This window comes from Tubulanus polymorphus, chromosome 10 (genome assembly GCF_964204645.1).
Source record: "Tubulanus polymorphus chromosome 10, tnTubPoly1.2, whole genome shotgun sequence".
Taxonomy (NCBI): domain Eukaryota; kingdom Metazoa; phylum Nemertea; class Palaeonemertea; order Tubulaniformes; family Tubulanidae; genus Tubulanus; species Tubulanus polymorphus.
The window spans coordinates 5,974,798-6,001,754 of record NC_134034.1 but is presented as its reverse complement, the minus strand read 5'-3'; the positions used below and the strand labels follow the sequence as shown (position 1 = coordinate 6,001,754).

Here is a 26,957-nt window from a genome sequence, read left to right as displayed (position 1 = left end):
TTTAATCCAAATGAATTATTTATTGTTGCAGTTTTAATTAGATTATTTTAACCAATTATGTTTCCCATCTTTAATACTAAATCATTAGAAATAATTAATTGATTAGGACCTATACAATAATTTAATCTAATATGTGATTTATCTAAATAATTTTGATAGCTTACAATGTTTTCTGGAATCGATCTATTTTTATCATCATGAATTGAATCTTCAAATAATACTTTAAATTGTTTTTGTGTATCGAATGATGTATTTAAATTTCCAATCATTGGGGATCTTGTTTCAACTTGCGCACCTAAAATACATATCAAATAAGTTCTAATAGATTGATTTATTCTTTGTATACCTGATTTTGTAAAACCTTCATTATTTTCTTAAATGAAATAAACCCAACCATTATTGTTTTCTTGTTTTAAATTATCATAAAATTTCGGTAATTTATTGAAATTTAATGTTTCTAAATCCTTAGTTTCTATTTTACCATAACCTAATTTATTACTATAGATATTATAAAAACTATTAGATGGTATGGGAAGTGCACAATATTCTGCAATCTTTTTAGGGCAAGGAAGTGATCTTATTGTTCCAATTTTTGTTCTAAAATCAGAATTATTTATATCTATATTAAATTCATTACAAATTCTATAAAACTTTGATAAATTAATATTATTATCTAATTCTTTAAAATATCTAGATCCTGGTAAAGCGCACTCTAATTCATTTAATATTATTCTGATTTGAAAGTATGTATAAAATCTAAATAAACTTTGAATTAATTTATATTTAGAATTATTCAAATGATCATTACAACTAATTCCACAACCTGTTATTGCACAATAAACAGCAAAATTTAATTGGTTCTGCCAATACTTCATATTAGATTTTAATAACCATTGTTTTTCATCTTTCAATTTTTTAAAATTAATTAAATATACATGAAATATATTTTCCATCTTTGCATTAAAATTATTAGTTTCAGTAACATAAATTTCTAAATCAATTAATGAATTTAAAACTTCATTTCTATATGAAATATCTTTATTAAAATCTATTGCTGGAATATTATATTTAATTGATTTATTATATTGGAAAGCTTTTTGAAAACTATCTGCCATTTATATAACTAAAAAATTAATAATTTATTAATTCTTTTAATAATTTATCTTGTTCTTCAACTGTTATATGACCATTTAAACTTATTATATAATCTAGTGTATTCTTTAATTTATTAATTTCTTTTATATTAGTTTTAATTTTTTCTTTATTACTTTTTATATTTAATTTTGAACTTATACCAGTTAATACACTTGATGATAATCCTAACACACCAATTGATATAGCTAAAGGTGTTAATGGACTGAATATTGCTAGAAATGTTATTACAGAACTTATTGTAACCGAACCACTAATAATCAAATAATATATAATTTTACTTTTTAAATATTTTTTCTTTTTAACTTTTAAATCATTTTCAAATTCTAATATTTGTTTTTCTAAATATATTTTTAATTTAGTTTTATTCATATCATGAGGAATAATATCAATATTATCAACTTTATCTTCCATTTATTTAGAAAAAAAATTACTAATTAGTAAATTTATATGCTACAAATATAACAATAACTGTTCCACCTAAAATCCAAATTATTTCATATTTCTGTTGTTCTTTACTTGGGGTATAATAATCTGATAATTTAGGTTTGTATAGATGTAATTTTTCTTTATTGGTTACCGCGTTATATAAACTCATTGCATCATCAACTGATTGAAAATCTCTGTGTGAAATATTCTGATCATATAATTCTTTGTTAATATAATCCATATAGTTTTGTCTCTTTTCTCTATATTCTTCCTCTGCTTTATTTAATTTTTCTAACGCTAAATTATGTCTTCTTTGTTCTCCTAATGAACTATTTTTATCAATATGTTTAAATAAATATCCACCACCAGTAAATGCTAAAGCGTTAACAATTGCCGATCCTATAATAGTTATAATTGCAGAAGCCATTTATTTAGCAAAATAATTACGCATTTATATAGGAGGAATATATTTTTGTTTTTCTAAATAATCAATAGTTAAATTAGATAAAGTAACTGCTAATGTTAATTTTAAGATATCATTTATATCAAATCTATCAACATTAACACTTCCCATTTTAAATACTTTTTTTAATACCATTGAATAACCAACAGTTCCAACTGATAATAATGAGCCATTATATAATCCAGTTATTATCCACTTATCATCACTCATTTATTTATCAAAAAAATTACTATCTTCAAAATATTTAGTCAACTTAGTGATGAATAATTCAACATTTATTTCATTACTACTTTTATGATTATCATATATTTCGGTTAATATGTTTTTAATATCATCTATGATAAAATCTTCATCTAATTCATAAAATCTTAAAGATTCTCTAATTAAATTAGTAATCTTTTCTACATTTAAAGTTTCTTTATCTATTGTTGTTTCATACTCAAATGATGTTTCATTAGAAAATACAATATTTTTGATTTGTGTAATTACATCATTAATGTTAAATTTCATTTCTTTCTCATGTTTAAAATCAAACCCAAAACATATACTCGGTCCAACAGTTATATTCATTTATATAATGAAAAAATTACTCTCTACATCTTATAATTAATTCATAAATTACAGGAAAGTTATTCAAATCAATTAAATAACCATTATGATTTCTTATTTCTAATTTGAAATTATTGAAATGTGGAATACAAGGTTTAAAATCACATTCAGCTAAATTATAATTTATTTGCGTTCCAAATTGTTTAACATTTTTTAATGGTAAAATATTTAATATACTAGAATTACAAATTGTTTCTTTAGTTGCTTCGAATGTTTTTGTAGGATCAATTAAATTTCAATAAATATAAAAATGTGTAAAAGGTATTATATTTGATATACCATATGTGTTTCCGTAAATAAAAGTATCTGAAAGAATTCCTAACAGTTTAGAAAAAGGTTTTTTTACCATGTAAGCATGTTTTCTTATCATCAATGAATCATCAACACTTTCATCATCAAACTTTACTCTAATAAAATTAGAGCTCTCACTTTTTATGAATTTAATATTAAATTTAGAATCACTACCTAACATAATCCGAGTTTTCTATTTATTTCTTTCGCTAATGTTTCTAAATTATATAATCCTGGTGTAATCATAAGTTGATAAGCTATTTTTCTATTACGTCTTTCATAAATAAAAAAGGTTCTATGTTCGTCAGTTTTATCCGATATATTGTAAAATGAGTTACATAAACTTATATTTACTAATTTTAAATCTACATAATTCTTAAATTCTCTATCTAATTGAACTAATAAATTATGTGATTTATAATTTGTAAGTTTTCTAGAATCAACAAATATTCTGTATTCTTTTAATTCTACCATTATTTATAACATAAAAAATTACCGCTCATCACTAAAAATTAATTTTGATAAAATTTTTCCTTAATAAATGGATGAGAAGATAGCATGCGAAATTTGTGGTAAACTTCTAAGAAAAAGTAATATGGCTCGACATATGAAAAAACATGATGAAAATTATAAACCCCCTAAAATAAACTGCCCAAAATGTAATAAATTAATTATCAAGAAATCATGTTAAAAAACATTCAGAGAAGTGTAAAATTAATGGCGCAACGGCTAATGTTGATAGTGATGAAAGTAATAGTAATTCTGTTGAAGTTGAACCTGAAATTATTTGGAAAAGACCTTTCTTATTCTATGATAAGGATAATATAAAAGATCATTTCTGTGAGCCTTGTCGAATAAAATATAGCCCTGAAAATATAGAAGATTGGGAGAATCATCAATTTCGTAAAGCACATATAGATAAAATTTCTAATAAATTTGAAACTGAATTCAATGAAAGAAAAAATAATCTATTAGAAAAAATAAAATATGAGAAAACGTTACCAGATAATAAAGAAACAGTTGAAAAGTTAGAAAAACAATATAATTAATTAACAAGAAAAATATATTATTGTAAATATTGTAAATTGATTATTACAAGTAATTCAAATCTACATAATAGAACAATAAAACGTAAAGAAAACGTAAGAAAATACCAAGAGCTTAATGAAGATCTATTACCAATAAATTATAAACGAAAATGTCCACAATGTAGTTACGCGACCTTAAGGCAAGAAGGTACTGTGTTATTTTGTAATGAATGTGGATGGCAAAAGAATTTATGGAGTGAAGAAAAAACTAGAAATTTTCTCATAGATCCAAAATTAAATTATCTAGATGAAATTTTTAAAACATTTTCTATAGAAGATCATACACCAGAATATATGCAATGGCTTGAAAAAATGAAAATAATAGAAAATAAAAATGGTGAAATAACTAAAAAAGATATTATAAAAACAATTATTCCGTCAACATTTAACACAAAAGAAAAGAAAATGTATTTATATTTATTATTTAACGATTATTATGAAAAACCTAAATTAACAGAAGAAGATATGAAAAATATAAAAAAAATATTCAAACAAATATTAATGTATCATTTGGAAAATAGAATAACAGATTCAATAAATTATGAATTCTTTTTAAATAAGATTGTAAATTATTTAAACATAGATATTATAATTCCATTTGATGAATTAACAAACAAAAAGAAACAAAGAGAGCGAGATGAAATGTGGAACAAGATAGAACTTTATTTAAATAAGAAAAATGAAATGGAAGAAGAACCTAAACAATTAAATGAAAATGAAGAAGCCAATAGTAATTTCGAGTATGATGATATTGATTTTATGTTTTAATAACCATAAGGTAATATTTTTATACCATCATCTAAAATATGCCTTTTATCATCAAATGGATTCAAACTAGTTTTTTTCAACTTCATTAATGTACATCTCGTGATCTTCTGATCTTAAACAATTCATTTTGTGTTTCATTACAATTGAGTTATATAAACACTTTATATAATCTTGAAATTCTATATGTTTATCAACCACATGTTTTGTTATTCCTTTTAACTTTTTAGCTTCATGATCTTTTGTTCTGTAACTATACATTTTACTTCTTATCCCAACAAATTCAATCATTTCATCACCCCCTAATTCATCTTTAAACTTACCAGGAATCTTTTTATTATCATTGCTAAATAGTTCATGATCTTTGGGATAATTGCTTAAATCAAAATAATGTTTTAATGTTTTTAAGTCTTTTGTTATATCATTTGTCTTGATTTTTAGTATGTAACCGTCAGTATTGAAGCAAATTAATGGAAATCCACTGTTAAATGTACCATCTTCAGTTGATAAATCATAAACATAATCTAATGGGTTATATATTTCAAATAAATCTTTAACTTCTTCAGTTAAATCTTTTTCTGTGTGGCTTAGATTAAAGCAATTTGGTTTAGATTTAATCAATCCAATATCCATATTAAAACCTAATGAATTGCATAATATATTCAATCCTGATATAGCAACTTTTCCTTTTTGAGCAAAGGTTATCTTTTATCCTTTGTAAATTTTTTAGCACGATCTGCTGCATAGAATCCAATGAAGAACCATTTTCTTAAATTATTTTTTGCATTTATACATAATCTGGAACTATCTTTTCTTTAGTTGAAGTATTACTTTCACTATTGCATGAATATAGAATTCATCATTATATTTTATAGCAAAATCTTTAGGATTATTTACAAGTATTCTATAAACTGCTAATGATTTCATATGATCCATGATTCTAAATGTTTTATGTGAATAAACTTCTTCACAGAATTTCTTAATTCTTTCTAATAATTTTAAATCTTGATTGCATAAATACCAACAGTATTTATTACCCCAAACATAATTATCCACACCTGCTGAACCATCACCCATGAAAAATCCTTTGATAAAATATTCTTTTTCTTCTAATGTTTCGGGTTCTATATTATAAATATTATCAATAATTTCATCAAATGACATATGATTCATTCTTTGGAAAAATCTTTTATGTAATAATTCATCTCCAATTTTTATATCAGTTGGTTTTATTTCATCGCCATTTCGTTTAATTAAACTATGATCTTCTGTAACATCAACGAACCCTAATTTAGTTCTAACTCTATAGATTTTCTTATTTGTTTTATGCCTAATAATATTCTTTAATTTTTTCCATCCATTTCTTGTCCAAACATCCATTAAACCATTTATTTGTATTAATTCTTTTTCACCATATGAAATATAACATTCATTTTGTTTTGGAATTATTTCTGAAATTCTTCTTATCAATATTTTATCATTACATTTTAATAATATTGGGGTGTCAGCTGTTACAGAATCAAAATATAATATTTCAATATGCTTTTCCCCAAAAAGTGGTTGTAAAAAATTATAATAAAAATCATACATTAATAATTTTGATATTTCTAAAACAGTTGAACCTATAAATATTGGTTTATTAAATTTCATTGAAGTTCTTTTTAATTTAACTGCTGTTAAATAATCTTCAAATCTTTTATTTCCTAAATGTCTAGGGCTTGATTGTAAATGTCTTAATCTTTCAGAATTATTTACTAATTCAATATCATTTATATTTCTAATATTTTCACATGTTTTTCCATAAAAACTATTATTCATTAATTTGAAGAAATCTTTTTCAAAATCTGTTTTTGATATGGTTCTCTGTTGAATATTGAAATCTATATATTTTTCTAACCACTTCGATTGATTAAATTCAATATATCTATGTACTTTCTTTAATTTCATTCCTTGTTTTAGATAAAATTTTAACATTCTATAATGAACAATATAATTGTATTTATTATTTTGAGTAAGTATTAATTTTTCTGTAAAAACATGATCTTTCGGTTTTATTTTCTTCTGGTATTCACTAAAATAACTATCATCTACAGTTAAATTTTCTGGGGAATAAGGTAAGTTTCTTGTTTTAAACTTTATATTTTCAGGATATTCTAAATCAACTACAAAGAAATAACCAATTGGTGCTTCATCTTCTAAACTCATAATTGCGCTTTCCCAATTAGTTTTATCATCATTTTCAACTTCTGTTAATATCAAATTTTTGTATGGTTGAGGTTGCATCATTGCCCAACCATATAAATTATTGGCGTCAATATATAATAATTTATATTCATCATTTGCTTTAAAATATCTATCTCCCATAACACAACTAATTCCACCTCTAATTGATTTTTCAAATAATAAAACCATATCTGGTTCTTTTAATAAATCTAATTCTACATTTGTATATTTTAAACCACATTGCCAGGTTAAACCAGGACTAGAGTAGCAATAACAAGGATCAACATTAAAATGATTTAAATTAACTTCTCTAAATTTTTCAAATATGTCAGCCAATATCATAACATCTGATTTTAAATATAAATCAACTAATTCACCATGATTTTTCATCTTAAAATGGTTCAAAATATTTAATGTTCTATTAAACACTTCGTCTTTCACATACTCCTCTTTTAATTGATCATAAAATTGATATTTTAATAATTCTGTTACATTAAAATCATTGTGTGTTTTATAAAATGAATAAGGAATTGCACCTTTATATCTCAATAATTTAAAATCTTGTTCATTTGGATAATAATATCGAGTTATAACAAAATCATTATCAACTAAACTTTTTGATAAATTATCTAATGAACTTGCTAGAAATCTATAAGAATCTAAAAATCTAATGCAACCAAATTGAAATGAAATATAATTTTCAGATGTTTTAGCTAATAGTTTAAAATCATATTTTCTTACATTTACACCATTCATAGCATTATATTCTTCTATTTCTTGATTATTGTACCCAATTTCCTTGATAATTGTTTTATAAATAGATGGGTATCATAGCCTGATAAATTATGAAATAATATTGGTACGAAATTAACTTTCTTAGCTTGTAAATTGCAATCTTCATGAGCAGCTCCACGATATATTGAATTTAAATGATCATGATCTCTAACTTTTTTATCAAATGAATAAAAACGTTTTTCACAATAACAACAATGAGTTGCATAATTAAAATCAATTTCATCTTCTTTTGTCATAACTATTCTTTTATTTTTGTTTAATAATTTTGCAAAATCACTTTCTAATTCAATCATTTTATCACAAAAATTATTAACTACATTTTCACCTCTAAAAGAAATATATTGACTTTCATATAATTCAGGATAATTTGATTTCATATAAATTCCATTAGCAGCAGCTCTTTGATGAACTTTTTTAATTGTATTTGTAATTGGTGGGTCTTGTGTTGTGTCTTCATTTAATTCATTTCCTTTATCCATTGATTTTAATAATTGCTTTTTGTTATATATTTCTTTTCTATCTTGATCAGTTAATTCTTTATTCAACGATTCAAAATCCCCATAAATTACAAATGGAACAATGTTCTTAAATTTATGATTAGTAAATTTCAATTTATAATCTTTTTCTGTTGGCATTATTAATTTACAAAAATCTTTATTATCACATAATTCTTTATGTTTTAATAATGTATTCTCAGTCATAAATTTAGATAAACATTTTCTACATAGATAAATTTTACGATGATGATCACTTTCTGTTCAAAAGAATAAATCTATTTGTTTTAACCACATATAATGTTCATTTTCATCTTTTTTGTAATATAACAAATCTATAGCATTTTCATCATCATAATATTCTGTTAAATATATAGCTTCCAATGTATAATCTTTACTATTTTCACCTTTTGTCTTTGGTAATTGCATTAATTCAAATACATTTATTTTTAAATTATTAACTTTTTCTATTTTAGGAATCATTTTTATAGTTACTGGATATTGATCAATTTTATATAATGTTTCATATTTCCGGTAATTTGTTATTCTAAAATTATGTGTCATATCTTCTGTTGGGTGTAAGCAACTAATAATTGACCATAGAAAACATTTATTATCTTCATTTTGAACATTTATTACTGCTTTTGTTGTAAATGGTAATTTAATATAAGATGATGCTTTAATATCCTTTTCTGTTGTAAAGTTTGAAGCATTTTTAAACATTTTATTACTTTTTGATGTTTTATTTCTTTTTGTATTATAAACATTTAAATCTAAATATATAATTTCATTCAATGTTAAGCCAGAACCCTCAAAATATCTTTCTTCAATATGACGTTTAAATTCATTAAATATTTTTTCTAACTTCTCTTTTATTTGTGTTTTTGAAATTATTTCTTCAGAGTGTGTTTGAATATTATAATTCATTTTTTCTTCTGACTTTATAAAACTTACTTTCCCAGAGATACTAATTTTTGGATATTCAACATCTGTTATCAAATCTAGTATTTTTTCTATTATTTCATTAAATTTACTATAATCTTCTATTGTTGTTCCTTTAAAAAATCTAAATATAATAGCTGCAGGACCAATTTTACTACGTAATGTTTCTAAGATTTCAATTGTATCTTTTATTTCTAGTGAATCAACTTTCTAACATTTTCCATGTAAGGTTTTTTTGAAATGGATTTAGTTTTTGAATTTGGTTTTTTTACTTTTTGAGGTTTATCGTCAAAATAATCTTTTCCTAAAACATTATTACTCAAATTTTGGTGGTGTTTTTGTGATTCGAGATGTCTATTATAATTCCTTTTTACTATAAAATCATTACAAACTTCACATTTTATTTCATCCACATTCATATTTTTTAATCTTTCTTTTCTTTCATTGGAATTTTCTGGAGTTTCAAAATCTATTACATTTTTATATGATTTGCAGTTTTTTCATGTCGTGTTTATGAGATGTATCGATGTATTTTTTACAATATTGGCAATAATATTGATTTTTATTAACATTATTGTTTTCTGGCTGGTGTTCATTCTCTCCCATTTATTAGGAAAAAAAAAATACTTGTGGTGATGAGTGGTGTCTCGCCCTCTCGCCCTCTGGTATGAAACCCACATCTTCCAATTACTAATAAAGATCTTCAAGTAATTGATGAAACTGAATATTAAAGGAAAATTTCATATTTAGAAAAAGAAATTGGTGATGCAAAATATGATATTGAATTACAGAAAGAAGAAAGAGATATATTAGTAAAATCATATGATCTAAATCAAATTAAGAAATTAAAAGGTATTTTAAAGATTTATCTATAAAACCAAATTCTAAATTATCATTGAATGATAGCATAAAATCATGATTTAAATTAGAAGGCTTTACTATTTTTTCAGTTACAACAGCTATAACAATGATTTTTACAACAATGGGTTTAGCTATATAAAATTCATTAAAATCTATACCTAAATCCCAAGTAGCCTCCAAGCAATGATTCTATACAAGAGAAAGTTAAAGATGGACTAAGAAAATTAGCAAAATATTTATGGGAATTATCTAAAACATCTGCTGCAGCTTTACCTGGAATTATAGCAACAATCGTTATTTTTATTTCAAAATCTGCTGGAAATATTATTAGTTTTGCTGCTGAAAATATAATTTTATTCTTATTTACAGTTGTACGTAAGTGCATTTTTTGTATTAGTAAATATGATACAAAATACATGAGAAATTTTTTTTCTTAATAAATGGCGAATGCAAAATATATAGATCCTTCAAATAATTCTAGAATATCTAACGCAATTAAAGAGAACGTTGTCATCACATAATTACTCATAATCCCTCTTAGATTAATCCAAATGACATTTTATATGTTAGAATTCCGAGATTAAATCAAAATAATTTTTATGTTTCAAATAGTATTTATTTATCAGCTGATATAGAATTAACTGGTAATAATAATAATTATGTGGTGACATCGTAAAAGCGACGTCATGACCTAAAAGCGATGTTCACGAAGAGACGTGGTATTTTAAAAGCAATGTCCTTTCTAAAAGCGATTTTCATGAAAATTTATCGCCTTTTTAGAGTGACGACGCAATGTCAAGCTTTTTTGTCGAGGGTTTTGATGAACCTGAAAACCATACATCCAAAAAAGGAATTAACTAAGAATTCGTCAGTTTCATCTGTTTTGGTTTCCACAATGTGACAATATCATAGTTACTGTCCTAGCTGAGGATCACACTAAGGATTTATTTCTAACGCTGGTGGTGTGGGATCTCATGAGGGTCATTCTCACCATACTCACACTAACTATGTCCTACAAAAGTAATAGTCTCCACTGGTTTAATTTATCAACTTAATTTTTCAAAAAGTCAATCTAAGATGCATAGACGAAGGTACATGTATATTGAATAAATACGCTCAAATATATGATGATATGATAAATATAACCAATGGCTTGCCATAAAAATGGATGCCCCAGTAAGGTTTTTGTATGTTTCCTTTGCTAGAATTATTATTATTATTATGGTATTTTAAGTGCCAGAATCTACTTAAGTGATCAATGACACTATATTACTGTATAAATCTTATGTGGTGAAAACAAATGTGTTTTGATGCTTCTCTTGAAGACAGAGATACTCGAAGCCGCTCTTACATGGCGAGGAAGGTTGTTCCACAAACGTGGAGCAGCGACTGAGAAGGCTCTGTCTCCAAGAGAAGCTAATCTTGAACGGGGTTGAGTAATCAAAAGGTCATCTACTGAAAGTAACATTCTAGTCGGGGTTTTAAAATTCTTGCAGATATTTTGGAGCCAGTCCATAGAAACATTTGTAAGCCAACAATAGGATCTTGAAGTTAATACGCTCTTTGACTGGGAGCCAGTGCAGCTGTTGAGAATAGGAGAAATGTGTCCGTATTTTGAAGTGCCAGTTACTAGTCTGGCTGAAGAGTTCTGAACTTTTTGTAATTTAGCAATAATGAAATTTGGGAGTCCAATGAGTAAGGCATTTTAGACCATCTCACCTGGAAGTGACAAGTGAATTAACCAGAGTTGCTGTAGCATCAGAAGTAAGATATCTTTGGATTTTTCCAATGTTATGCAGGTGGAAGTAGCAAGATTTGCAGATAGCATTAACATAATGTTCAAGTGAGAGATGTTGGTCAAAATATGCGCCTATATTCTTAGCCAATGACACCGTTGATATTGAATGATCACCGATCAATATCGTGTTCTCAGCAAGATTGTGCTGCTTTAAATGAATCATCATAAATTCGGTTTTATCATCATTTAATTTCAAGAATTTGATAGCCATCCAACGTCGAATTTCATTGATACAGACCTCGAGTCTCTGCAAAGCATCATCTACCGCTGACGGATGGAATACTATGTAAAGCTGGATGTCATCAGCAAAGAAATGGAACTCAATTTTGTGCTTCTATGATGTCACCCAGAGGACCGACATATATACTAAACAGCAGGGGGCCCAAGACTGACAAGAATTATTCTTTATCATCGAAATCTGAAAAATATTTTTTCATTTGATAAAAACAACAATACTTAATTCTATCTAGTGAGTAAAATAAACTTTTAATCATAATTTAATGTGCCCCGTATTTTCTTGGTTAAAAATGTGAAGAATATGAAAATGCAGTTCCGTGCTTTTATTTCAACTTTCCGCGGGAAAGGTGGCGTGCAATCGACCGTGACCTGCATTGCGGATTATCGACCACGAGTTCTGAATGAATTGTACGTAAACATCAAAAATCTGAAAATTTAGTGAATTAGACATTGCAGTAGGCTGGTCCTTGTTTGTTATTAATTAGTTATCAGCATCCTTAATCGCGGCATGAATTCCAGCAAATGAGATGAATAGTACATGTATTACCACGCGGGACAAAGTGGAAAATTGTGAGAGTGGCGACGGTCTTATCACTGGAATCATTACATATCGATTATTTCATTCTTTGTTCAGAGTTATTCACAAATTGTAATTTTGTAATTATCTTAATGTAAATGATTTTAACTCACTGTATTCCGATGGGCACTAGTAATTGGAAAAGTGGGCTTTCAGATCATAGGTCGAGAGGTCGAGACACCACTCATCACCACAAGTAATTTTTTCCCCTAATAAATGGGGGAAAATGAACAACATGAAGCCTAAATTCCCTATTACTCTTAATAATTTCATATAAATGAACATTATTTACATGAATTGCATTTATTTTAAAATCATTTATGTGTTAATTACAAAAGTTACGAGTAATTAACGAGTTGATTAAAATTATATTTTTAAACATATAAGTAACGAATAATTAACGAGTTGAGTGAAAACTCATATTTTAGAAAAGTGACGAGTAATTAACGAGTTGATTAAAATTAGATTTCTAAACATAAAAGTGTGAGTAAAGTGTGAGTGAAATAAGTCATTTCATACTAGAAGAGTACGAGACACCTCATCACGACAAGTATTTTTTTCCTTATAAAAATGAAGAAAGAAGAACCCAACTTCAAAATCGAAATCAATGAACCCAATAAATCATTTTCACAGTTTAACATTAAAAATTATATTTCAGCAACAAATTTAGTGTCCGCAAGACATTATAAAATTGATAATATTACTGTAATTAATCAAATATTATTAAATGAAACATAATCAATTACTGAACTAATAGATACTTTAGATAATGGCGCCAAAAATCCTAAAATATTTAATACAGTTTTAAATTATAAAGGTAATTTAGATGAAAACATAAAAAATATTCTTAAATGTCATTTTAATGAAAGAGAAAGTGATATAATACTTTCAAAAGGTAATGATAGGATAGACTTAAGAATTGAAAAACGACGATTATAAGTTACATTGAACTGCAACATCTTTACATGATTTTTCATTATCTAAATCACATTGAATTCCAATATTTGATGAATTTTCATTATAGATAATTTGTTTATTATCAAAATTATAATAATATAATTGTCGTTTTTCAATTCTTAAGTCTATCCTATCATTACCTTTTGAAAGTATTATATCACTTTCTCTTTCATTAAAAGGACATTTAAGAATATTTATTATGTTTTCATCTAAATTACCTTTATAATTTAAAACTGTATTAAATATTTTAGGATTTTTGGCGCCATTATCTAAAGTATCTATTATTTCAGTAATTAAATATGTTTCATTTAATAATATTTGATTAATTACAGTAATATTATCAATTTTATAATGTCTTGCGGACACTAAATTTGTTGCTGAAATATAATTTTTAATGTTAAACTGTGAAAATGATTTATTGGGTTCATTGATTTCGATTTTGAAGTTGGGTTCTTCTTTCTTCATTTTTATAAGGAAAAAAATACTTGTCGTGATGAGGTGTCTCGTACTCTCGTGTGCTAGTATGAAATGACTTATTTCACTCACACTTTACTCACACTTTTATGTTTAGAAATCTAATTTTAATCAACTCGTTAATTACTCGTCACTTTTCTAAAATATGAGTTTTCACTCAACTCGTTAATTATTCGTTACTTTTATGTTTAAAAATATAATTTTAATCAACTCGTTAATTACTCGTAACTTTTGTAATAAACATATAAATGATTTTAAAATAAATGAAATTCATGTAAATAATGTTCATTTATATGAAATTATTAAGAGTAATAGGGAATTTAGGCTTCATGTTGTTCATTTTCCCCCATTTATTAGGGGAAAAGATTACTTGTGGTGATGAGTGGTGTCTCGACCTCTCGACCTCTGATCTGAAAGCCCACTTTTCCGATTACTGGCACTCGATCACTTGTCGAAATCAAATTGACTAAGAGTATCAAGAGCACCAAGGGACACTATGGGCATCCTGTCAGCTTTTGATAAAATAGCAAATGATGCATGGGTTATATTTATCAAAATACACTCCCAGCTCAGGAGTCAATACCTATAATTTACACAATAAAATTGGCTGGCAGGAACAAATACCTCAGATAAATATTTCCCTTGATCTTTTTGATTTGAATGCGGAATAGAATTGAATTGAAGTCGAGACAAATCCTGTTTAAGTCCGATGACCTCGTTTTCCAGAAACGAATTCTCAGCTTTCACCTCCTCAACACTGTTACGAAAATATTCCATAGAATGTTTAAGTTCGTCTACCTCTTTTGAGTGTCTCTAGTAGATCCAGTTTCTTCAGTTGAACCGTAGTCGTGCCATGTCTTGTTCTAACTATATTTAGCTTCGCGCTCTCATCGTTATTCGAGTTGCTGCTGGCCGGAAGTTCACTAGACGTGGTAATTACGATATTTTTCATGCTGATTTTTCCATTTTATTTTCTCACCTTTGCTTCTTTTCAGCTACGAGACTTTGCGGTCGGTTTGTATTGCCACCGAATCGGTTTATGACATGCTGGTACAGCTAATCCCAGCGTATATTTTTAAAGTTTGTTTTTGGCAGTTTCGCCTTTGCTTGGTGTGTTCATCAGCGCCATATTAAAAAAGCGATCGTAATGATCACTAACTGCACGTACGCTAACGCCCATACAATCACTTCCGGGTTTGTTTTTGTTTAAGTTTATGTTCACTATGATGGCTATCAAATATTCCTGGTATTATAGGTGGGATTATTGCTTTTTTGGCTCGTATTAGAAAGTCTATGTCAAGACAACGGTCTGGCCGATCGATAATCATTCGTATGCTCAAAGCCTATTTCTAGCACATTCAAATAGCCAATTAATAGCAGATTCAGTAGCCTGTAATTTCACTACTAATAGACGAGTCGAGCAGATTAACCAAATAGATATTTCTTAATTTGTTTTTCTTTATGTTGCGCAAAGTTGAACGCCGTGGGTTTCATATTTTTTGAGAATTTTACCAAAAAGGATAAAAAAACTCGTTATATTTGAGCACGTTTTTTCCAGCATCTTTAACTGTTCAAAATAAAACATGTGAAAATTCGATACTATTTGTGTCGGAAGAACTTTATCTCGTCAAAATCCGACGCTTTGTTCGGTATAGTTATGTGCCTTCAAAGACGAAACCCCTCAAAATCTTTGATATATGTAATTTGTGTTGACCCGTTTAACCACCCTCATGACGTCATAGTATTGAATATGTTCTGGTGGATCCTAAACCAGTTGGACGTTAAGTGCTTAAGCAAATGGCGGCACAATTGAATATTTCGATATTCGTCTTGCTGCTAGCGCGATTACTGTTTTGACAAGGCAAGTGATGTAACAATCTGTTGTGTGAAATGTGTTCAATGATTCATCTTATTTTGAAATTCAGTACATAAGTAACGTTGCGTCATCAAGATATCTGGCGAAAATTTCGGTTCAAAATGCGGAAATTTACATACACGGCTGATTCATATTGAAAGCGATCAAATGAAAAAAATATTAGCACTGCAACGACGCATGGTTTTTGCAACGTAATCGCGTCCCGACATACGTTTAAGAATTTGGGACGACATTATTTTACAGCGAAGTACTCCCACGTCCCGACGTAATATAAACAAATGCATCTGATACGACGTAGGTTTTTGCAACGACGTAAGTTATTTCCGAAAATAACCACCAAAAATTACTTGTTTCTCATGAGATTCATTTTCCGCGAACGTCAATAAAGTAAGTCTGTAAAAAATAAAAATGTAAATGCGCATGCCGCATGCAGAAATGTCTTTTTGTTTTTTTCTTAAAAAAGTAAAACACACCGGCAGGCACAAACAACCTAATAACACTTTTAATGTTTTTCTTCACGGTCGCTAAACTGGAAACTTCTTTATTGTTACTGTGAGGCAGGTGATTTTTTGGTATTAATGAAGTGCTTTCCATTCCCTCGTTTGGAATTTTGAATAAGCCTTATTTCTATCTTTGTGTAATCATTGTTTAGTAACGAGTGAGTGGTTCGGGTGTGAAAGGGCTCAAAAATTAGGCATGGACCAACTTTGACTCGGTCCTGAACCGCATGAAATTGTCTCCGTATGACCCCGGCTTATAACATAGTTTTATGAATGCGAGTAAGTACCAAAGAAGACCTTTCTTAGTTGGTGTCATGTTTGTTTAATGGGATGCTTTGAAATTTAAACACAACCGCACCTTTCGCATCCCCTGGGTTCGGGCCTAAACGTGTACTCGAAGTGGTTGATTTCGTTTGAGCATTTGTTTTGTCAATAAAACACACACCCATCCTTCTTTTGATAGAGAATAAGAAAACAACTGCTTCCTTATGTATTTCACCCAACTAGTTTGGTTCTAAAATATACGATTTCAGACCGTGGTAAGTTTGATTCACACACGTTTCGTGTCGGGCCGACATAATTTGACACATTTTCGACGATAGTAGGGAATATGTAATATTGTGATTTGACTACTTAACTACGATTTAATCATTCGACGTGGCTCCTGTTACGGAGTACGGTTAGCGCATGCTCAAAACAGTAGAATTCTGACTTGCAATATTGGGATTCGAAATTAAACGAACAAATAGTAGATGCATTACCCATTGAGCCACCGCACACGACTGGATTCTGGCTGGGTTAATTTATATATAGCCTCAACCCTAAATCGATTCCCCAGTAACTTGAGCCAGTTTGATGATAATTTCACTATTAAGGCCTCAATGATGTTTCAGATGTGAAATAGGACACTGATGGGTGGTTATCTTTGATAAAATGAACTAGCGAAAAGGTTTAAAAAAGGTATTTTCCATAACATCCTTTCTTCAAATTTATCTGCGAAGTCCGAAAATTTTGTACAACGCCCAGATATTTTTTTCTGCATAAAATAATGATTTGATCTAAAAAAACACGCCACTTTTTTCAAAAAGTATTTGAAAATTATCTTTATTCTTATGTTAAGACACATGACAATCCATCTCAAGTTTTTGAATACATTGGAAGATACGAGGGTGCGTCTCAGTATTTCGGGCACATTTTACATGGAAAGCATTCAGCTAATGATCGATGACATCAAACTAATAAGGCTTTTCGCCATAATAGTTTCCTCTAAAAACAAGAAGCAAAACTTAAGTAGCATGTAATACATGTACTGACCTAAGAAATAGCGTCAGTGATAGTTTCATTCAAATAACTTATTTCTAACCATTAGTGATAGGCCTTCTAGCCGTAAACGTAGCATTATATAAGCCATATCGTAGAACACTGTTGATCCAACGATTATGAATCTTTACAGTTTTTATCGGTTTTGGGTGCGTTCAAGCATTTACCAAATACAAAGATAGCATGCAAAACAGGGCCTCGGCCTGGGGGATAATCCGAGTGAGTTCTTATTTAATTTGGTTGGGACGGAAGGGTGTCTGAGTTTGAAGATTTGACGCCCAGATATGGCGATTTTATATACGTAACGATGGTCTAAATGAATGAACAATGTAATCATGTATTATATATGTTTTAATTGTAACATCTCGGCTAAGTATTTCCTCTGAAATGAGGAATGAGTGGAAAGTAAACCTTTTTGCGACACGGGCCTGGTAAAAGCATTATTATATCTATATTTTTCGTTCACTTTATTTACTTACGGTCCCTTGTAGTTACAAACGACAAAAGTTTTCCACATGCTATGAGGGCAATTACCAACACCGCAACCAACCTCAGTAGATGTTTTCCAAATCAACTGAAAAGAAAAGAAATAAGTGTAACTGCAAGGCGACGAAATTGGGTACCCGGACCACTACTGCGTGGCAGTCGAGGATTCCACCTATGCAGGTTCGTTATTAGATAGTTGGACGGTCTTCCGCGTTCGATTGCTTATACAACTGAGTGAACTTGTTCCATAAATGAATCAATTACTAATCATTACTGTACTGGGGCCGGTTTCTGATATCTGAGCTAAAAATGAATTTATTGTATATTTGCTGGGTGCTGTGCTAATATATAGATTCGGTTCAAAGTTAACTGCAAATGAAGTTATTTTGACAGTTTTGACAGCAAGATTCAGTTGAGGTCGATTAGTTGTTTTTTTACATGAATGGAGCATGGTAGTGCATGATGAGTTCCAGAAATATTCTAGTTCGACCTAGGTCTGTTGCAAGAGAATAGCTAGAGCTTTTGATAGGATTTAGTTTTTTGGCTGATTGCACACGCATATCTGTATACGTAGCCTTTTCGTCTTTTCACTCTTTGCCAGCTCTATTATGTTGAGTTTGTAAATATTATGAGCGTTGTAAATATTATGGACAGCTGTCGGTCCTTTCTTCGTGTACGTAGGTGCACATTTTTGTCCATGTCTCTCCTTTGCCGTTTGCACTCTCTGGTGAGCTCCCTTCGCTCCCCTTGTTTGATTTCTGCAACATTTCACCCCCGTCGTTTTCAGCCGGCGTAATAGTTTCTTGTATATACAGAGAAAAATCTATATTTTCTAGTATTTTCAGGTAGATGGCTGTATGCGCAGCGAGCGCACCTTAGAATTTATTTAGCTGAGTTATGCAGTAGTGCAATCTGCTTTTGATTTTATTTGATCTATCTTGCGATGTAATCTAAGAAATCACTATTGTGTCGGTTCATTACAGTTCACTACATTTTAGAACCATTGTTGCATTGACAAGAACTTTAGGATAGCCCGTCAAGTTTTAAAAACAGAAATAAGCTCTTCTCCACGCCGAACAATTTTTTCATGTTATTGTATTAAAGAATTTTGAGGTAGATGGAAAAGGTGATTAGATGGAATGATCTCTTTTGCGTTCCGTCTTTAATTATGCAATTGATTATGTAATTTGATATTTTTCTCCAGTCGCGGGTCTCTTAGCTACTCGTTTAGATGGCTTTTGTCATGTTGGCTAGGGGTTGGTCGGACGGTCCCTATGTTTCCTCTAATGCATTATTTGGGTTTTGAAGATTTCGCCTTACTTGTACGATGCATTATGAGTTTATCTACATCAAATACGTAAATTTACGGAGATAAAGGACTCAATTATCAAAGTGATACAAAAAGGTATTGCCATCACAATAATAATGTCAAGAATTTCTGCTTATGAAAACGCCTACCTGCGTAAAATGACCGCAAACACTTCCGCAGTAGTTAGAATTAATATCGTAATCTGCCTTTTCGCTCTCCCAGGATTCGATTGCCTGTTTAATTGCCTCTGCAGGATCCATATTTGCCATACTGGACATGTAGATATTTTCACCGGTTCCTTGTCGCTGACTCCTGGTTGAGTGACGTGAGCTGCAGCCATTTGCGTAGTTTTGTGCCATATTTGCAATAGATCCTGACCATCTCTGAAAATTGAAGAATGCGTGCTTTTTGCCGAATTGCGAGAAAACCATATTTCATTTAAGAAAATACAAAAAGATGTCATAAAAGATGTCATTGATACAGCTCGTTAATGGAATTCCATCTGTTAGAATCGCCCACACGATATCCTTATAATCAAATGAATAATTTCAGATCACTGTTTGTTATGGAAATGAAGCAAACCCACTTATTCTAGATCACTTATTTTCTCGTTATTCCTCAAAGAATACATTATTTCTCATTTCCGTTTGGGTCAGATGAAATAAATACAATGTAGCTATTCTACAAAACTTACTCAAAGCCTTTATTCTTAAAACCTGTCTAAATATTCTCTATGGTTGGTACGTAAGTTTTTTTGTAGGCCTCATACTACCCATCGCGAGCCAAATTAAGTGCATTTCACCTTTTCAGAATGCCTGGAGACGAGAATAATTCTGAAGAATTGCCTTCGTATGCTAGATGTATAAGTTTAAGTTTGAGTTTAGTTTAAGTTTAAGTAACACAGAGAGCCCTGTTTCAAGTTAATTTACCCCATATTTTACAAAAAAGATTAGCACAAATAACTCTGTCATAAGATAGACATTACAAGATGGCCGAAAAAAACCTAATGGGTAGTTTCGCATATGTAGGTAAATACATTGATAAATCTTAAATATATATCATAAATACAATCATTAATAAATCGAGCTATAACTAAATACGAGTCATCCTTATCAAAGGGAAACAAGAAAACTAACTTTAAAAGTTTATTGGCGCCTCGAAAAATACTCACATGTATCACGTAATATTGTCGACATGAATAGTATAATATAAACTATATAATAGCAAGGATCAGTGAAGCTATTTTGGTTTTGAATATATCGATAATTGAATTGACAGACAACCAGTCTGGACCGGATATATTGATGACGAAGTGCACATCCTCTCAAACAACGATTATTGAAAGTTTATCAGGGATAAAATAACAGTTACAGAATTCATTCAATTGCAAAGAATGCCAAAATTTATAATTATAACTGATATATTGAAACCCCAATATTTATGACAAAGAGCACATCGACTCACAGAGAACCCATCAGATAACCCATATTAGGTATCAATGTATATAAACATTATTGTAACCGTTTTGACGGAGTCAAAAAGAGTAATATGGCGCAATGTGAGCCTAGCTGGTGACGAATTCAGTGGATATGCAAAGTATATGGGGCGCACGGGACGCACACGACTTTTGTTGAATACTTAATGAAAAATTCAACCACGAATACGATATCTAAATGTAACTATCAACCGAATCTAACCGAAAACTACCTAAAAAGTGTCAGGAGAACGTATATTTCTTTCAAGCAAGGAATGTAATTCACAACACTTCCATTTGTATCTGTTTATATTAAGCTTAATTTCAAGGCCCTTTTCTTAAACAATCAGGGGTGGATCTAAGGGTTTACTCACCGTTAAGTCACGAAGAGCCCTTTTCGCAAGATGAAAAATGTCTTTTTACGGAAGATTTTCTTTTCTCAATGTCAAATGACACTAGTTAAGATGTCAACTATATTCCATTATGGGATATTCACGAGAATAGGTACATATGCGGAATATAGCCTGTGGTATCAAATTTTCAAAATTTTCGTTCAAAATGCTCGATGCATTGCTTACGACGTTAACGGTTATCAAAGTAGACCCAATGACGGTGAAGGTATTTTGATTAGGTCCAACCCTTCTTAGAAGCTAACCCCTTTGATCTAAATGATAAAAAAGACATGCTAATAGTGATCTCATTTGTTAACTACTGGTGAACCACCCGCCACCATATTCCTGGATCCGCCCTGATAACAATTACCGTAAACATATTTTTCTGTTAATTCGTAAAATTATAACAGTAACGGCGACAACGTTATTCACTTACCATTTTCGGTACAGGATAATGGGATCTGACGCGGTTGTGTTCTGATAAACCAACTGAGCTTAGACTCCCAGCCACCGTCATGCCAATCATGGCTGTCACTACAATACAACTGGTCAACATCTGAAAAAAAACATAAGGTTCATTTTAGTTGCAAATATCCAGATGCGTTAAATGTAGTCATTGATCTGAAAGATGCATTTATATTTGATTCCAAATATTATGATAAAACATTCAAAAACAACTTTGAAAACCTAAATCAAAAATCTCCCTGATAAAACACGAAATTACATAATTCCTTTCATGATAATTATTCGCAAATCTAAAAATTATATTTTGATTATTTGAAATAACTGCCTGATTTTTTTCAACGGAGAAGTTCTGAAAACATCTTACCACTGGTCCGAAATGAAATGATTAATGCGCCAGAAATACTGACATGCTATAAATCTTCTTACCAAAAATCAAATCAAGCTTTTTCGTTATATAAATTATCACAATTGAGTAAACATTATATTCAGGATATTAACGGCTGCAATTATACTACCAATATTCCATTTGACATTAAGATACTGAACACACAATAAATATAGCCGTACTTATTCATCAACTCTGCTAACCAATTTAACAAGGTCCGCTTTCCACTATTTGCCTACCGTGAATTGGAATTGGAAATTCTCGACAACCTGAAAGTTCGCTATTCGACGCCACTGGCAAATAAAAACATCTGAGCCCGACACCCTCGTTACAAAACAACCCCTCGACAACACATAAGGTATATGAAAAAAGCCTAGCAAATGAGGATGACTCGTTGTATTAGAAACGAGACCTTTACAAAACGTCTGATCCATATTTTTGGATTCAGATAGGAATTTGTATTGCAGTAGTTCATGAATAAAAAGAAATTTTTTAGGATGGAACCAGTGAAGTAAAAAATGAAGTCAAAAATATTGTTTTATTTAGGCCGAAATTAGATATTGTTTTATTGCGTTACTATTTGTCCTGTCGTGCTCTACAGAAGCATTTCAAATAAAAACTTTTTGAAAAACTCTTAATTGTTCGATTCCGTTTCGGACAAACGAACAAAAGCGAACTTAATATTCCTCTAGGGTTTACGCCGTAATTAGGCCAAAATTGAAAACTCCTGAGTTTACAATCAAGGGACAGATTTAATGAATCAACGAAACGCCTTTAAAGGGATATATAGTAAAAACGTACCTTTTCGTAAAATTGCGATTTTTTGACTGATCAAAAAACAACACTGCTCGTCCAATGGAAAATGCAACGACGAATGATGACATTTTATAACTTCCCAACGAGGCTAATTCCTAATCAGCACATTAATCTCAGAACCCATCGAGAATTGAATATTGCAATCGTCAACTAGATCACGATCCCAATCGGAGATAATGTTTACATTTACGATTCTCTCCAACCCGCACTGGGAGGAGAGATATACAATTGAGGGAGCTTTTTTGATAATTGGTCGTTGATTAAACATAATCGCTAATTGCCTTTTATAACCCGGAGATGCATGATCACATCTATAAAAATTGCACTGATTCACTGGACTAATTACTGATACAATCATTTAGTTTCATGTCCATAGTGAATTCAGAATAATTTTAGTATGACCTGGCCATGAACGATTTCATCCTGAGATATTTACAGCGGCTATAGCACTACCAAACTCAAGTAACCGATATCGGTGGTTTACTCTTCTCTGCAAACTCTGGACGATCACTTGATTTTCTGAAAATTTCGGTAGGAGATCATGTCGCCATGGATTAAACATCTGAATTCGTTTACGAATAATATAACCAATCCTGCGTAGGGCACACATTGAAGTAACGAATTACAAATTTACTTATCGGCAACTATTGGTTAATACTACACTGATACTGTCACATCAAGATATCTATCCTACGTTATTCATGCCCCATATGTATGGCATCGATATTCTGTCTATTAAATGAACTCGTCAAACTTTCATATTTTACTCGTCAAACTTAAATTTTTTACCCGTCAAACTTCCATTTTTACCCGTCGAAACTAAACATCGAATTTGCTCGTCAACTTAACCTACGTAAAATGCTCGTCAAAATATCGTATTTGATGTGTCAAATATGATCTCACATATTCTGACAAAACCAAATCGCTATCGTAGACTGTTAAATGTCATTATCATTTGAGGCGTCAAAATCGCTATCGTAGATATTCGGTCAAAACTGAATGTTCATTTGACGCGTAAAATCGCTATCGTAGATATACTGTCAAAATTAAAACTTCATATTTGCCAATCGCCCGTCAAACACAGCGTATTTAACCGTCAAAACATCGTTTTTACCCATCATCAAATACATCGTTTTTACCCGTCAAATTGCGCATCAAATCACGTATTTTGACGAATATTTGGATCCAGCTGAAATTGTTTCATAGTGACTGTAACGAAGATGCCGCTGACGGCGAATGCAGAGTTTGACAGGCAACCAGTCCCACTTTTAAGCTGAAACGGCGCACTTTTACGGACGGCCTCCAAAGCGAGGTGATGGACGATTAGAGGATATTGGTTTGCAACATTAAGGATCCCCAAGTTCACTATTGAACTAGGGGTCAAGGGACACCAAGTATCGTATAAACCAAATATGAAGACAATCTACTGAAGCGTCTTCAAAACTTCCAAAAATAACTGGATTCCGGCGTCTATGGACGACCGGACGCTGGATGAGAATTAAACCCAGCACTAAAGTCTCAAAAGGGCTAAAAAGTAAGAATCATGACACGCTCTCATCAACCAAAGTCTAAAAAATGGGAGCAATTAAATGATATTGATATATGAGGTCCTAATATTCGTCCAAATACGTGATTTGATGCGTTATTTGACGGGTAGAAACGAGATGTTTTTGACGGGTAAATACTGTGTTTGACGGGTAAAAACGAGATGTTTCTTACGGATATTGACGGGTAAAATCGACGTGTTTGACGGGTAAAGTCGATATATTTTACTGGTAAATACGTTGTTTAACGGGCGATTAGCAAATATGAAGTCATTTTGTGTTAGTTTTCTGCTAAAGTACCGGTACGTCATGACCACGCTTACCCGTGCACATCCCGTTCTTTTTCTGATGTTCTTCTTCGGATAAGAAATGGCAACTGCCGTAAAAATGGCGACGTTAACTTGCCGAGATACCGATGGATGATGTTCCTAGCCGGTATTTTCTAAAAAATAAACTTTAAGATGGCGGAGATTGGACTTTCGGATTCTAACATATTTTGGAAAGTTTCCAATAAATAAATCACCTTTTACGGGTCAGATTCGATGTATACATACAAAGGTTTTTGTTCCCATAAATGCGGTAGTTAGTAAACCAACAGACGGTATCCCTTAGTGACGCAGTCCGGGTAGGGACTCGACAGCAGAAAGGTGTAGGCTATGCCTGCCTTCCCGCTCTGAAATCTAAATCTACTTCCCGACATACTGTCTTTTAGACTTTCAAGCGGCCGAATTTCAACATCCTCGCTTACCAGGGTTTATTGCCTCCCGTCGAATCTTACGTCAATACAAACCCTGGCCGCAAACCCTTCATTGCTTGCCCAAGATTTCTTCACCAGCCAATAACATGCGTTGATTCTCACCGGCAAATTCGCTACGCATCCCTGATTGGCTAGCATATAGACTGGTGGCTGCTTAGTGGCAACCTGTCCGCCCACTACATTTTGGGCAAGCAATGAAGGGTTTTATACAGAACTTCCAGGGCACTTCAATTTAAAGTTCTACCGCGCGGCGGCGCATTTCAGTGAGCTCGTCTAATCAAAGATACAATCAGTATATTACGGTATACAAAACAGTAGAACTTTATTGAACTCTAAAATTTTACAATGAAGAAAACATTGGAGTAAAAATCAATTACCGAGTAGGTACAGACAAGTTTAATTTACATGAGTCGAGTCATTCAATGCGGATAGAACTTTTTTTTTCCATTAATTTGGTCATGTTTTTTGTCAAGATGCTGCGGCCACGTACGCCGCGCGGTTACATGATGCCGAAGGCATGCAAGTGTCCACCAAATACCTTCTTGATAAACAGATTATCAAACTCCTTAGACCATATCAGGGCCATTCTGGCAGTTTGAATTCACTGTCAATATCATTTGATAACTTCACTGACAATAAATGTCCACTCAAAAGTTTATTAAACTTTCATATTCTCTCACGAACTCTACCGGAGCACCACCTTGTAGATGTTACCTGCCACCAGGAAACGTTCAAATGCAATAGGTTTGGAGTCCCGACCGAAAATCTTAACAACGACGAGTAACAAAACAATGTTCATAATTCCTTCAAAGAAGCAAATTGCTGCAATTCCAAGCTGTTTTCTCCTTTCCAGGGAAGTACAAGCCAAATTTAAAGAATATATCCATATGTATTATCTTAAAGCTCGATAAACGCCGGACACTATTAGAACCTCACAGTATAGGTTGGTAAGACGACTTCGCTGAGTCGTTAAAAACGGCAGTCTGGTGGGCGCGTCATCATTTTCTTCTACCAAAAACGGGCATCACGTGTAATTCCTTAGAAAAAAAATGGATGTGCCTTCAGCTCACTCGACTTTACCAAGTTTTATATCAATTTTACGAGAAGTAAATGCTTTAAGATATGCGATGTTCACATTTTCATTATTTTCTATACGAAAGAAGGAAATAATTTGATTTAACTGCCACGGACCTTACTCAAGTCAATGCGCAGCCTCGCGTGACGGATTGACATGCTAGGGACATGCGCATTGTTGAATGACGTAGAAAGTTCGACATGGCAGCCAGGGTTTGTATTGACCTGAGATTCGTGAAAAATCGGAAATACGACGGGATAACTCCAACTGTCCGTTTTCTCCGTAATTTTGCGGCATATTTTACAGTGCAATATTAAAATATGTTTTGATTTAATTTCGGGTGTCTTAAGGAGAATGGACAATTTTAGAAATTCACTATCCACCATCCTCGATTATCCGCCAA

At 30.9% G+C, this 26,957-nt stretch overlaps 1 protein-coding gene across 1 annotated transcript; it reads right to left on the bottom strand.

The window, feature by feature from the left end:
* Positions 1-17,626: 17,626 nt before the first annotated feature.
* On the bottom strand, positions 17,627-23,226 carry LOC141912114 (uncharacterized). Its single transcript, XM_074803333.1, has 5 exons — positions 23,164-23,226; positions 21,949-22,068; positions 19,796-20,029; positions 18,331-18,425; positions 17,627-17,797 (listed from the first exon to the last, which is right to left on the bottom strand). Exons 2-5 carry the CDS (start codon positions 22,066-22,068, stop codon positions 17,767-17,769), a joined length of 480 nt encoding a protein of 159 aa, XP_074659434.1. The 5' UTR covers positions 23,164-23,226; the 3' UTR covers positions 17,627-17,766.
* Positions 23,227-26,957: the final 3,731 nt, after the last annotated feature.